The sequence below is a fragment of the Asterias rubens genome, chromosome 22, assembly GCF_902459465.1.
Source record: "Asterias rubens chromosome 22, eAstRub1.3, whole genome shotgun sequence".
NCBI classification, from domain to species: Eukaryota; Metazoa; Echinodermata; class Asteroidea; order Forcipulatida; family Asteriidae; genus Asterias; species Asterias rubens.
This window is the reverse complement of record NC_047083.1, coordinates 8,904,979-8,918,392: the sequence shown is the minus strand read 5'-3', so window position 1 is coordinate 8,918,392 and position 13,414 is coordinate 8,904,979. Positions and strand designations below refer to the sequence as shown.

Here is a 13,414-nt window from a genome sequence, read left to right as displayed (position 1 = left end):
TTTTTTATATTTTTTTATTTGTGTTTCATAGGGCAAACTTGTTTGTTTAATGTTCTACACTGGCCTGTAACTAGGAATATATATATAATTCATTTTTTTTTTTGGGGGGGGGGAGGGGGGGAGTGGATATTTTTGGGGGGTTTTGTTTTTTAGGGCAGACTTTTTCATTTACCCGACCTACCCTATTTATTTTTTATTTTTTTGATGAGCTAATTGTTATTTAAAATTTTCTGTGGGTTTTTTGTGTGGGGTGGAGCCTTTTTTCCAGTAAAAAAAGGGCAGTTTTGGGTTTTTTTCTTTGAGGAGGGGTTGGGGGGATTTTTTAATTTTGTTTATTTTTTTATTTTTGGGGCGGACCTTTTCGTTACCCCGACCTTCTCAGACCCGTAACCAAGAATTATTATTCTTATTGGTATATTTTATTTTTTGGGGGAGGGGGGGGGGGCGAATGTGAGTTTTTAGCTCTACTTTTTGGGGGGTGGGGGGGGGGGGTTGGGCTTGTTTTTTTTATTAGGGGCCGGTTTTATTTTGTTTTTGGGGGGCAGGATATATATTTTTGTTTTGGAATTTGTATGAGGGCAGCCTTTTTTCATTTTAACAATTTCTTTTTAGGGGTCAGACGTTTTCCACCACCCCCCCCCCCCCCCTTCCCTCAGGTAAGGTTTTATGTACCAGTAACTACTAATGTGTATTTGTAATGTTTTTAAAGGTATTATTTCCCTTGTAAGTTTTGTTGCTTTAAAAAAAATTGTGTTTTTTTACATCAAACTTTTTTTTTTATTGTTAATAATTTTTTGGTTAATTGTTTCCTTTGTTACTTTTTCCTATAGTCTTGGTATACAAAGACTAACAATTTTTATTCGATTTTTAGTTTATTTTCTTTGGTTTTTATTGTTTATTTTATTTTATAATTTATTGTAGGTATATGCTTCATAAAAATATTTTACAGTCGTTCATGCTGATTTCTTTCTTTCCCAAATTTTTATTTTATTATTTTTTATGTTTGCTTTCATTTTCTTTCCAAAGACGATTCTATGTGTATTGTTAACTGTGTACATAACATATGATTATATAAGCCCGTGAATATGTTTAATTGTGTATCACCCTTTACGGTAATTGGCGGCTCGGTTTGGTCAATGAATAAAGTAAATAGTAGTAAACTTGTGCATCTTTTTTATCTATTTTATCTGTGTTATTCAATGATTTAATTTGGGTGTTTTACCCACATGCACAATATACCCTGTACTTTCCCAAATTCTATGAAACAAAGATTCAGGCAGGATTCTAACCCTCGACCTCTCCAATAAAACCAAGATTATTTTTAAAAGTCATCAAATTTTATCATCTCGCAGAGCAAGATGTATAAGTTGCTTAGGCAATTAGCTACATAAGCAATTACGTATACCCAAGCTTTGACTGTATACATTCTACCTATGGTGGGGTACAAATATGAGCCTATTACTTGTAACACCGTTTTGAAGTGTCTACTGCACATGACAGACTTTTCTATAATGTGTGCATAATTATTTTTTAAATCCCGCCCATTTCATTCTAGTTAGGCTGTCAGTAAGCATTCATAATGCACATGAGGTTGACTACCTTGTTCCCAGTGGTACCTGATGATCACACTCTTAAATGTTGACTAAATATTGTGGGGATGAGCGTGCCAAAATTGTGTTACATTCTCGTGTTTGTGTGAACCACCTGTAGGTCTACGCTAAAGGCTTTGATTTTTCGTGGGAATCTTGCAGTTGGGACAGTGACTTTCTAGATTTGGAAATTGTTTGTTGTTAATGCAAGAAAGGCATCGCGATTTATGTATCAAACCTGCGATTTCAATATTTTAAACTTATTGTTTTTTGACCGAATGTGTACAAGGTTTTCAGTTGATATTATTCAACACAAAAATACTGCAAAACAACAATTTGTGTGAGTATCAAAAGTTAGTGTAGAGTTATAATTCCTACCTGGAGTCTGGTAAGTTTCTGCTCCACATCGAAGGAGGTTTTTTCCTCCAGGAAAATCGCTTGTTTTATTACAGCGGCCATCTCTATGATCTTAGCTGTTGTTGCGATTGACATTTGCAGAGAAATAAAATAGTTTGGTATTAACTCAGGTTTTGATTTTCAACTTTGAGAGGGCAAGGCCTTTTTTGTTTTGCAATTATTATCCACCAAGTGCAAATGATAAAAAGATAGTAGGAAGGATTTTTAAAGAAGAATTTTAAAGATATACAATTTATTTGGGTACACCTCTAACAAAAATATTCACAAAATCAAATTATTTGAAAATACATGATTTTAAAAGCAGGAAATAAGGGAAAAACAGTTGTTAATATACAACAAAAACATTCACAGATATTATTTATAAATACAAGTTAAGCAAGAAATAAGGGAATAAGGCAGGTTATTATTATGCAACAAAAATATTCACAAAATAAAATTATTCAAAAATACATAATTTTATGAGCAAGAAATAAGGGAAGAAAACGGTTATTATAGTACAAGAAAAATATTCAAAAAGTGAAATTGTTCAAAAATACAAAGATTAGCAAGAAATTATTGGAAGAAGAAAGTTATTATTGTAAAAGAAAAATCTTTACAAAATGAAATTATTTAACAAGTACGTGATTGTATGAACAAGAAATGCTTACTTACTTGCTCAAGTTGAGTAATGTCCTCGAATCACGATGGTTCCCCAAGCCTTTCTGTCCCCCATTGCTGACTTGAAATCTGCTGATTCAAGTCCCGTGTCCTTTTTGAGAATGTCAGTGTAAGTTAGTGCCGGTCTACCAGGTTTCCTCCTCCCATGCTTAGGGGTCCACAGAACAATATTGAAACAAAAAATAAGGGAAGAAAAGCAGTTATTAGTATACAACAAAAATATTCACACAGTGAAATTATTCAGAAACACAACATCAAGCATGAATGAGGGAAGAAGGCAAGTTCTTATAAATACAAAAAATTATTCACAAAATCAAATTATTTAAAAATACATGATTTTATAAGCAATAAATAAGGGAAGAAAACAGTTGTTATTATACAACAAAAATATTCATACAGTGAAATTATTCAAAAACACAAGATTGTATATTATACAAAAAAATATTCACAAAATCACATTCTTTCAAAATGCAAGATGATATAAGCAAGAAATAAGAAAAGAAAAACGGTTATTATTATACAAGAAAAATATTCACACAGTGAAATTGTTCAAAAATACAAAGATTAGCAAGAAATATGGGAAGAAGAAAGTTATAATTATTTATACATGAAATAAATAATCACACAATTAAATTATTTAAAACACATGCACGAAATAATGGAAGAAAACGGTTGTTATTATTATACAAGAAAATTATTCACACAGTGAAATTATTCAAAATTACAAGATTAGCAAGAAATTATGGGAAGAAGAAAGTTATTATTTAATATTATACAAAAAAAAACTTTACAAAATTGAATTATTTAACAAAATAATACGTGATTATATAAACAAGAAATGCTTACTTGCTTTAAAAGTCGAGTGATGTCCTCAAATCACGATGGTTCACCAAGCCTTTCTGTCCCCCATTGCTGACGTGAAATCTGCTGATTCAAGTCCTGTGTCGATTTTGAGAATGTCAGTATAAGTAATTGCCGGTCTACCAGGTTTCCTCCTCCCATGCTTAGGGGACCACAGAACAATATTGAAACAATAAATAAGGGAAGAAAAATAGTTATTATTATTATACAACAAAAATATTCACACAGTGAAATTATTCAAAAACACAAGATCAAACATGAATGAGGAAAGAAGACAAGTTATTAAATACAAAAAAATATTCACAAAATCAAATTATTTAAAAATACATGATTTTATAAGCAATAAATAAGGGAAGAAAACAGTTGTTATTATACAAAAAAAATATTCACACAGTGAAATTATTTAAAAACACAAGATTGTATATTATACAAAATAATATTCACAAAATCAAATTATTTAAAAATGCAAGATGATATAAGCAAGAAATAAGAAAAAAAAACGGTTGTTATTATTAAACAAGAAAAATATTCACACAATGAAATTACTCAAAAACACAACATTAGCAAGAAATTATGGGAAGAAGAAAGTTATTATTATCGAGAACAATCTTTACAAAATAAAATTATTTAACAAATATATGATTGTATAAACTTACTTACTTGCTTAAGTCGAGTGATGTCCTCGAATCACGATGGTTCCCCAAGCCTTTCTGTCCCCCATTGCTGACTTGAAATCTTCTGATTCAAGTCCCGTGTCTATTTTGAGAATGTCAGTAAGTTATTGCTGGTCTACCAGGTTTCCTCCTCCCATACTTAGGGGAACAATTGAAACAAGAAATAAGGAAAGAAAAGCAGTTATTAGTATACAACAAAAATATTCACACAGTGAAATTATTCAAAAACACAAGATCAAACATGAATGAGGAAAGAAGACAAGTTATTAAATACAAAAAAATATTCACAAAATCAAATTATTTATAATACATGATTTTATAAGCAATAAATAAGGGAAGAAAACAGTTGTTATTATACCAAAAAATATTCACACAGTGAAATTATTTAAAAACACAAGATTGTATATTATACAAAATAATATTCACAAAATCAAATTATTTAAAAATGCAAGATGATATAAGCAAGAAATAAGAAAAGAAAAACGGTTGTTATTATTAAACAAGAAAAATATTCACACAGTGAAATTACTCAAAAACACAACATTAGCAAGAAATTATGGGAAGAAGAAAGTTATTATTATCGAGAACAATCTTTACAAAATAAAATTATTTAACAAATACATGATTGTATAAACTTACTTACTTGCTTAAGTCGAGTGGTGTCCTCGAATCACGATGGTTCCCCAAGCCTTTCTGTCCCCCATTGCTGACTTGAAATCTTCTGATTCAAGTCATGTGTCTATTTTGAGAATGTCAGTGTAAGTTATTGCTGGTCTACCAGGTTTCCTCCTCCCATGCTTAGGGGAACAATTGAAACAAGAAATAAGGGAAGAAAAGCAGTTATTAGTATACAACAAAAATATTCACACAGTGAAATTATTCAAAAACACAACATCAAGCATGAATGAAGAAAGAAGACAAGTTATTATATACCAACAAATATTCACAAAATCAAATTATTTAAAAATGCATGATTACAAGCAAGAAATAAGATAAGAAAACGGTTATCATTGTACGAGAAATATATTCACACAGTGAAATTGTTCAAAAATACAAAGATCAATAGCTTTAAATAAACTTTAATTAAATGACTTTAAACAAAGAGGAAATTTCAATGTAGCCAGGTACGGTATACCAACAACAACAAAAATATTTGAAATATTTAAAGCAAACAAAATAGGCCTAAAAACTACTGATATGCCTACTGATAGCCAGGCGAAATTTTCACACATTTCGCTGTGTGTGTGTGTTTTATTTTATTATTATTATTATTATTATTATTATTATTTTTTTTTTTTTAGGGGGGGGGGGGGGCACGATCTTCTGGGTGCCGTCACTCGTCAGTCCTGCACTGCTGCAGTGACAGTGGCAACAATCGACAGTCATGACTCTGTATTACATTAGCATGATGTATGCGGAAATTTAAGCACAAGAACTTAGAGAAAGAACATCAACATCAATCATTCATATTCAATCATTTCAATTACGCAATCGACAGACAGACTGACAATGAGTGACACTCTCACAGTATGTAAACAGACAGGGTTGTATTGCGCCTTTTGGCGGCTCATTCAATCATACAAAACTTACTCAAAATGCCGAGTGGTCTGCCTGATATTGGCAGTAATACTCCGGCTGGCTGTTCACTGTGATTTGATGTTAATTCCGATGGTGACAATTGCATTCGCAGAAGACTGACAGCTGACAGAATATTGATCTAAAAAATCTTCCCAATCAGTAAAACACAACAAACGCATTTTTTGTTGCAGAAGTCAAATTTCCCAACCAGCAGTCTAGTTCCTATTCGTTTGCTATTTCGTGCGTGGTTCTTCATACCAATACCTACGTATTAAAAATAGCTTAGGGGCCATACTACTATTATGTAACTTCTCAAACGAGGGCGCTATTTACATTTTATCGTAGGCTCTTTTCGAAACGACGGCTTCGGCTTTGGATTCGGGTCAGGCTAGCTTGGCCCCGCCGGTTGATTTGACAATAATATTGCGCGTGTTTTGCGTATACACGCTCAGGGCTTCAGACGAGAGAGAGAAGCCTCAAGCCGAATCAAAAGTCGAAGCCGTGGCTTGGAAAAGGGCCATAGAACTACAACCCCTATTACCGAAAATAATGTTATTATTTTCAATTTTGGAAGTGTAATTTTTTTTATTAAAAAGGTGCTGATAGAGCGCTCATAATGATGTTTTTATTTAATTTTTGAGCCGATAATATTGTCAACCAAACTGCAATAAAAACAATCATAAAACAATCAAATTGCTACAAGTTTTTAAAGATCCAGAATGGAGTAGTTTATTTAAATAACAGAAATTCCTTTTGTATTCTTCATTCATGAATCCTTTTTTCTTTTATTATGCAAAAGTAGTTAATGTCAACAAAAAATTGTAATTCTAAAAAAACAAGTTATAATCAACATGAATATAAAAATTATTAAAGAAAATTCATACAACAGGGCGAGTCAAAAAGAAGTTGATCGGGGTTGGTTATATTTTTTTCAAAAAATTGACACGCAAGCATCCTCTCCTGCTTATGAGAAGAAAACAAATGAAAGAAATTTATCTATCTTAAGAGCAGTTAAGTATATTTTAATTAAGCTACTTACTTTTGCAAGCGTCCACGGAATACTTGACAAAACAAATGAATGAATTTGTTGCTACACTCTCAGATGATTAGATTCAGTCAAGCAACATGAGGGCTTTCGATGAATCAGGCATGCACAAGTTCTCTTAGGAATTATCAATTTTCCCCCTTTTTCCAGATAAGCAGGACAACATGCCTGTTTAATATATGCATCACTCGGGGTTTTAGTGTCAGTTGTTTGTTTTTAAATCATAAATCGCAGTCAACTTCTTTTTGACTCACTGGGGTTTTGAGTGTCAGTTGTTTTGTTTTTAAAAAATAAATCTCGGTCAACTTCTTTTTGATTCACCTTGTACAAAAAATAATATAATCTTAGTGAGCGAAACTGTCGACTTATTGATAACCTCCACTTTGTATCAGACATGATTTTTCATCTTTAAAAGGACGGGCAAGGCCATTTTTATTTTGCAAAGGGCACTTCCAATTCATTGGAAAATTTAGGAAATGTCAATTGGAAACTTTTGAATGGACACCTAGGCCAATACCAGGGGTTATGGCCTTAGTGTCCAGCGTGTAAATCCGCGCCTGTTGAATTGTTTCTGTGTACATAACAGAATTTGTAAAATTGTCTAAGATCGCAGATTTACATGAAACTTTCTTATGAAATATTTCTGTATGAAATATCATATTGATGAGAAATAAATAAAACTAATTTCCGTTTGTATCGTTAAGTGAGCAAAGATATTTTCCTTTCAGTCTTCTCTTGAAACTTTGATGACCAAATATTCACAGGTTTATTCCATGCATTTGTTGAGATACCCCAAGTGAGAAAACACTAAAATTACAAAAGGTGTCCAGTGTGTTAAGCACTCCATTAACTTTTCAAGTGAAAGTTTCATTTTTGGTTTTCTTAATAATAATAAAAAAAAAAAAAAAAAAAAAAGGAAAAGTCACTGCAATATTTAACTTAAATATATATACAAACCAATTTAAACAACGAAAAAACAAAAGGAGTATACACAAACTTTATCTTTCAGTGTAAGGGCTTGATTTTACAGTAAAATTGTTTAGAACTTCAAATTTTACATTAACATTTATTTGCCATCTTGTCTGACTCTACAGGTACATGTATGACATATTTTTGGCTAACCAGGGGTAAACAAAAGAACCTGTTGCATGTGACCCCACAAATGACCTCACACTGGGGTCAAAAAAGCCTAGCCCTGCCATTGGCTGATAATTGTCAAAAAAGCGTACATATTGTTTTGTTCCCTTGTCCTTAGTTTGTTTTTCTTCTATGGCTGCCTTGCCAGTTACTTTAGATTACAGAGAAAGGGGTTATTTCTCACTCAGACAATAAAATACTTCAGGCCTGAAGGCTTTTATTGGGCATCAGATAGCATTCAAATTTGTGCAACAAGGGTGTTTTTTCTTTCATTGTTTTCTTGCAACTTTGATGACCAATTGAGTCAAAGATTTGTTTTTTTTATGGTTGGGATACACCAACTGACAATTACCAAAGGTGTCCAGCAGTTAATTTCACCAAACTCTTCCTACCTTAGTATTAATCTTAGGACTAAGGTCAAGTTTAGTTGCTAACCATAGACGAGAGGAGGCATTGAACCCATCCTAAGTTAGGATGGTTTACTCGTCCTCAAGGCCCGGTCACACATGCCCCGATAACGAGAGCAAAAACGAGAGCATTAAAAATGCACGCCCTCGATTGGTTGAATGAGCGTGGTTGATTCTGTGTGGATCATTTAAACCAATCGAGGGCGTGCATTTTCGTTCACTTTATCGGGGCCTGTATGACCTGGGCCCAGTTTCATAAAACCTGTAAGCACCAAAATGTGCTTAGCATGAAATTTCTTTCTTGATAAAAACAGGATTACCAACCAATTTCCACGTGATTTTCAGGATAAGCAAGCAACATTAAATACGGTACCAGTAACAAGCAATATGTAACAAATGGAAATTTGGTTGGTAATCCTGTTTTTAACAAGGAATAAAATTCATGCTAAGCAAAATTGTGTGCGTACAGGCTTTATGAAATTGGGCCCTGGGGTGGATTTCACATAGGTAGTCCTAACTTAGGACTTGTCCTAGGCAATGCTAAGAGATAGGACTGGTCCTAAGTTAGGACCAGTAACTCATCGTAATTTAGGACCAGTCCTATCTCTTAGCATTGCCTAGGACAAGTCCTAAGTTAGGACTATCTTTGTGAAATCCACCCCAGGCCTTAACTCGAGATAGGATTAATCCTAGCATTTCATGAAATCGGCTGCTATGCCTTTAAGTCCTCAGTAATCATCGTCATCGCTTTCTTCGTCCGGCTTCCGTCTCTCGTAGCCTAGCAATGTCTTCTTCTCAAATGGCTCAATTGGTGCATTGAAAAGTTGTATAACACCTGTACAAGCAGACAAAATGACAATGATTTCAAAATTGTATCGGAGATAAATGACAATGACATGTTCAAGTGACAATGACAATTTCAGGTGACAATGACAAATTCCAAATCTGGAGCCAAAGCCATGGTTTTAAAAGGGTCTAAGATGTTGTGAATGTATTTCTCACTGGAAAAATTAAAAAGCGGTATTTATAAACTACTGACCACTCTTGGCTAGTCTCTTCTCAAGCACTTCTGTCCTGAAGTCGTTTTGATTTCCCAAGTCCTCAAAGCCAACAATCCTGAAGGGATAAAAAACAAACATCATTCGTTAAAGGCAGTGGACACTATTGGTAATTACTCAAAATAGTTATAAGCATCAAACCTTACTTGGTAATGGGGAGAGGTTGGTAGTATAAAACATTGTGAGAAACGGCTCCCTCTGAAGTAGCGTAGTTTTTGAGAAATAAATAATTTCTCAGTAAAATATTTGAATTTGATTTTGAGACATCAGCATAAGATTTTAGTCCATGAACAATTTCCCTTTACTGTAAAAAGTTGTAAGACTTCCAAGTATTTTTCGTGTATTTTTAATATTAAGCATTTTGTACTGTATGCTATGGGAGTTTGTTTAGCGGGTGAACCCTTTGTGCCCTTAGGAAAAATGAAAAACGAAATGGCCGTACCTGTCTTTCTCCTTTGCGTCTATGAAGATTAAAACGGCAGGTAGAACTTTGATGTGCAACTTCTGGACACAGAACTGAGCAACAGTGACACTGATACGGGCAAATTTAGTTCCAAAATGTTTCTCGGCTAAAACCTGACCGGAAATAACAAGAAGACAGTCAATGAATTAATATTTCATAATTAATGATAATAGCTAGTTCTTACAAAGCGCATTTCACAATAACCGTCTCAATGCACTTTACTGTTGCCCTGGTCATTGGGCTAATAACATTCCTTTAATCTTTCTCAGCTCACTGGGGAGTACACAACCCGAGCTGCCGTGGCGCTCCAAAGGCTTTTTCATTCACAATATCAACCTCTACCCTCGCAGGTACCCATTTATACCCTTGGGTGGATAGAAGCAATTATAGTAAAGCATCTTGCTCAAGGACACATGTGTCACAAAAAGGATTTGAACCCACACTCTGATGAATTAAACGCCAGAACTTGAATTCGATGCTCTTAAAGGAACACGTTGCATTGGATCGGACGAGTTGGTCCATAAAAAGCGTTTGTAACTGTTAAAAAAAAAAAAGGATATGGTTGGAAAGATGTTTTAAAAGTAGAATACAATGATCCACACAAGTTTGCGTGGTTTTCCTTTTACTGTGCGACCTAACACAGTCGGCCATTTATGGGGGTCAAAAGTTTGACTGCCATAAATGGCCGACCGTGTTAGTCGACGAGATAAAAGGAAAACCGTGCAATTTCGAGGCATGTTTGTGTGAATCATCGTATTCTACTTTTACAACATCTTTCTACCCACATGCATTTTACAACAGACGGTTACAAACGCTTTTCAAAGACCAACTCGACCATCCAAGGCAACGTGTTCCTTTAACCGCTTGGCCATGACACCAAGGCTACGAAGAATGAAAAGAAATTTACATTTTAAAGTTATTTCTCAACATAGTTGGAATCTCACCTTTAGATGTTTATCAATGACCGCACAAAGTTTGAAATCTGAATGGAAGAAGTGAATGATGACTTTGTTCTCTTGTGTCGTCAAATCTAGTAACTCCTTCTCTTTTTTCAGCTCACTGTGAAAAAAAAGATAGTAAAATAAATATAGATATGTTGAAAGGGTTTTGATACCTTTTGTACATCAAGTTTATGCCCATGACATGAATCCATACTCACTGTGAATGAAGATGTATGTAATATAATTTACCTATAGAAGTTTCAGCTTCAATAATTGAAAGTGTTTGAGAATTAAGTGAAAAATCACAGAGCAATGTTTTCAGGAGAGTCGCGTAAATACGTTGTGCATGCTAATATTATTTTCTTCCCCTGAAACAAAAAATTATGTTCCTACTCCTTCCTCAAAAACTACTCTCCTCAGCCCAACAAAGTTGGTGGAGACACATAGTGTTAAAAATGTGTACCTGTAAGCACCGTATCCTTTACGCTGATGTTCGTTCATCCGTTGGAGTTCGCTTTTCAGCTCACCCATCCTTGCCTCTCTGATGTGGGCGGGGATTTCTTCATTTTCAAGCTCGTCCAATAGTTCCTGATGGCAAAAACAAAAATGCTGTATTACTATAAGGAATGTTTAGTTTTACTCTCTCTTCGTCTTCCTTTCTAGTGCAGCCTTCATGATTGAAGATGGTTGGACTGCCAGACACAACGGCAGAACCCCTTCTCTTCACGAAAAGGGTGTACTGGGGTCGTTAAATGAATTTGACACCAAAATATACAGTTTGAGATACTAACAATAACATTGTTGGTACGGTAAATTTTCACCACTAGACTAGAAACAAACATGGGAATGGGGATGGATTTTGTATTTCAAACGAATTGTCAAATTTGTTTTTCTCGTTTTACTAGAAAAAATGTATCAAACAAATGTGGCGCGCGCGGTTTATTCAGGCACGCGGGTTCAACAAAAAGGACAAATTCAGGATTAAACCCAACTTCTTCTAGAACTACGAGGTTCGTCCTGCTTTCACCTCCACATTCGTGGATATGATTGATAGCGGTCTCCATTTTTTGTGTGGAAACGATGGATAACTTTCCGTATGGCGCCACCACTTTTTCACCTTTTTTTACAAACAAAAAGGGATATCTCATTGTCATTGAGGTAAATTAGATGCTATATTATTTCATATCGAATGAAAAAGTGGTGGCGCCAGCCATACGGAAACTTTTCCCTGCAAAAGCCGGAAGAAAAAAAACCTTTTTGACAGCAACAAATTTGCGCAAAGATTGGAACTTGAGTTGAATATTCAGTGCGCAGGCTTAAACTTAAACCGGTTCATCGAGTTTGCGCGCTCAGCAGAGTTTGAAGTTTGCGCGAGGATTGATTGAAGTTTGCGCCCATTATTAATTCTACGTATGCCGAATATTACCATCATTCTGCTCAGTAAATAAGGCCGTTTTAAGGTCAACCTTCAACTCCTCTATTATCAATCACATCTCTTCTCTCCCTCATTCGGTATGTAGACACACTTACCTCTTCTGCTAACGTTTCATCTTCCAAAATCTCCGCTGCTTGTTGCGTTGAAGACGTTTCTACGTACGCCATTTTGTTTCAATTAATTAAGAAACCCGTCAACAGAGGGCGCTGTCAGAAATAGCGGCGGCTCATGTTGGGGGCGGGGCGATCGGGCGAGGTGGGGGGGGGGGGCAAACGCCATCCCAAATTAGATATTAATGTCCTTTCTTAATTTTATCTGTTGAAAATTTGGCAAATCAACCCCATAGCCCCTCACCTATTCTTCTGCAAGAACTTTAAAAGTACTGCCTGAAACTTTACACAACTGTAATTCGACTTAACATTTTGTTATTCCTGTATACTTCAAGAAGGAATGAGGTCCAAAATGATCGAAAGCTCTATTCTGAAATACACTGCCACACTCAGGTCTCTTTGTGTTGAGAAAAATGTCAGATATATTGACACAAAAGTTTTATCAAAGCGTGACAACTAACATATAACACCACTGTAAACAAAATTGTTGAGCTAAAGTCTTTTAGTATTTGAATGAGAAAGTGACCACATTTCTCAACAAAAATAGTTACTTCAGAGGGAGCCGTTTCTCACAATGTTTTATACCATCAACAGCTCTCAATTGCTTGTCACGCAAGTAAGTTTTGAGTAATTACCAATAGTGCCCAGTGCCTTTAAGTGAAAATGTAAGGCATGTTAAAACTTCCAAAATATATAATCAGTATCGACCAATCAAACAGCAGAAAAGCACAAGGAAAGAACAATATAAAAAAATAAACACAAGTACAATGAATTTAATTTAAGGGATAACAGTTATATTTATTTCAAAAGACTCAACCCACTTTCAATTATATAAAGATCACAAAAATATATTAAAAAAAATTAAGATTTTATATGAAGATAGAAAACTGTATAAAAATATATTTAGGCTTCATCCAAATTAGCAGTTGCGGCTCTGGCTATATATCACGACCCTTAGCAACATCCTTAACACAGCCAAAGCCATCAGCCCTTTCTGAGACAGCCATAACTTTAACACCAATTCTAATTTGACATCCCGAAG

The 13,414-nt window shown here is 34.5% G+C and overlaps 1 protein-coding gene and 1 long non-coding RNA gene across 2 annotated transcripts; both read right to left on the bottom strand.

The window, feature by feature from the left end:
- Positions 1 to 4,184: 4,184 nt before the first annotated feature.
- Positions 4,185 to 5,953, bottom strand: LOC117304981. Its single transcript, XR_004520638.1, has 3 exons — positions 5,789 to 5,953; positions 4,842 to 4,995; positions 4,185 to 4,336 (listed from the first exon to the last, which is right to left on the bottom strand). It is a non-coding gene; the product is annotated as an uncharacterized LOC117304981 (long non-coding RNA).
- A 3,053-nt stretch (positions 5,954 to 9,006) lies between these two features.
- On the bottom strand, positions 9,007 to 12,429 carry LOC117305318 (thioredoxin domain-containing protein plp1-like). Its single transcript, XM_033790179.1, has 6 exons — positions 12,358 to 12,429; positions 11,291 to 11,415; positions 10,831 to 10,945; positions 9,866 to 9,999; positions 9,405 to 9,481; positions 9,007 to 9,200 (listed from the first exon to the last, which is right to left on the bottom strand). Exons 1-6 carry the CDS (start codon positions 12,427 to 12,429, stop codon positions 9,094 to 9,096), a joined length of 630 nt encoding a protein of 209 aa, XP_033646070.1. The 3' UTR covers positions 9,007 to 9,093.
- Between the last annotated feature and the right edge of the window lie 985 nt (positions 12,430 to 13,414).

What these genes read in the sequence shown, in the direction of transcription:
- LOC117305318 (XM_033790179.1), bottom strand. Translation starts at nt 12,429, where the DNA reads ATGGCGTACGTAGAAACGTCTTCAACGCAACAAGCAGCGGAGATTTTG. An exon ending in ATGAAACGTTAGCAGAAGAG is followed by an intron (nt 11,416 to 12,357) that starts GTAAGTGTGTCT and finishes TTTTGCCATCAG; the next exon opens with GAACTATTGGACGAGCTTGA. An exon ending in TCATTGATAAACATCTAAAG is followed by an intron (nt 10,000 to 10,830) that starts GTGAGATTCCAA and finishes ATTTCCGGTCAG; the next exon opens with GTTTTAGCCGAGAAACATTT.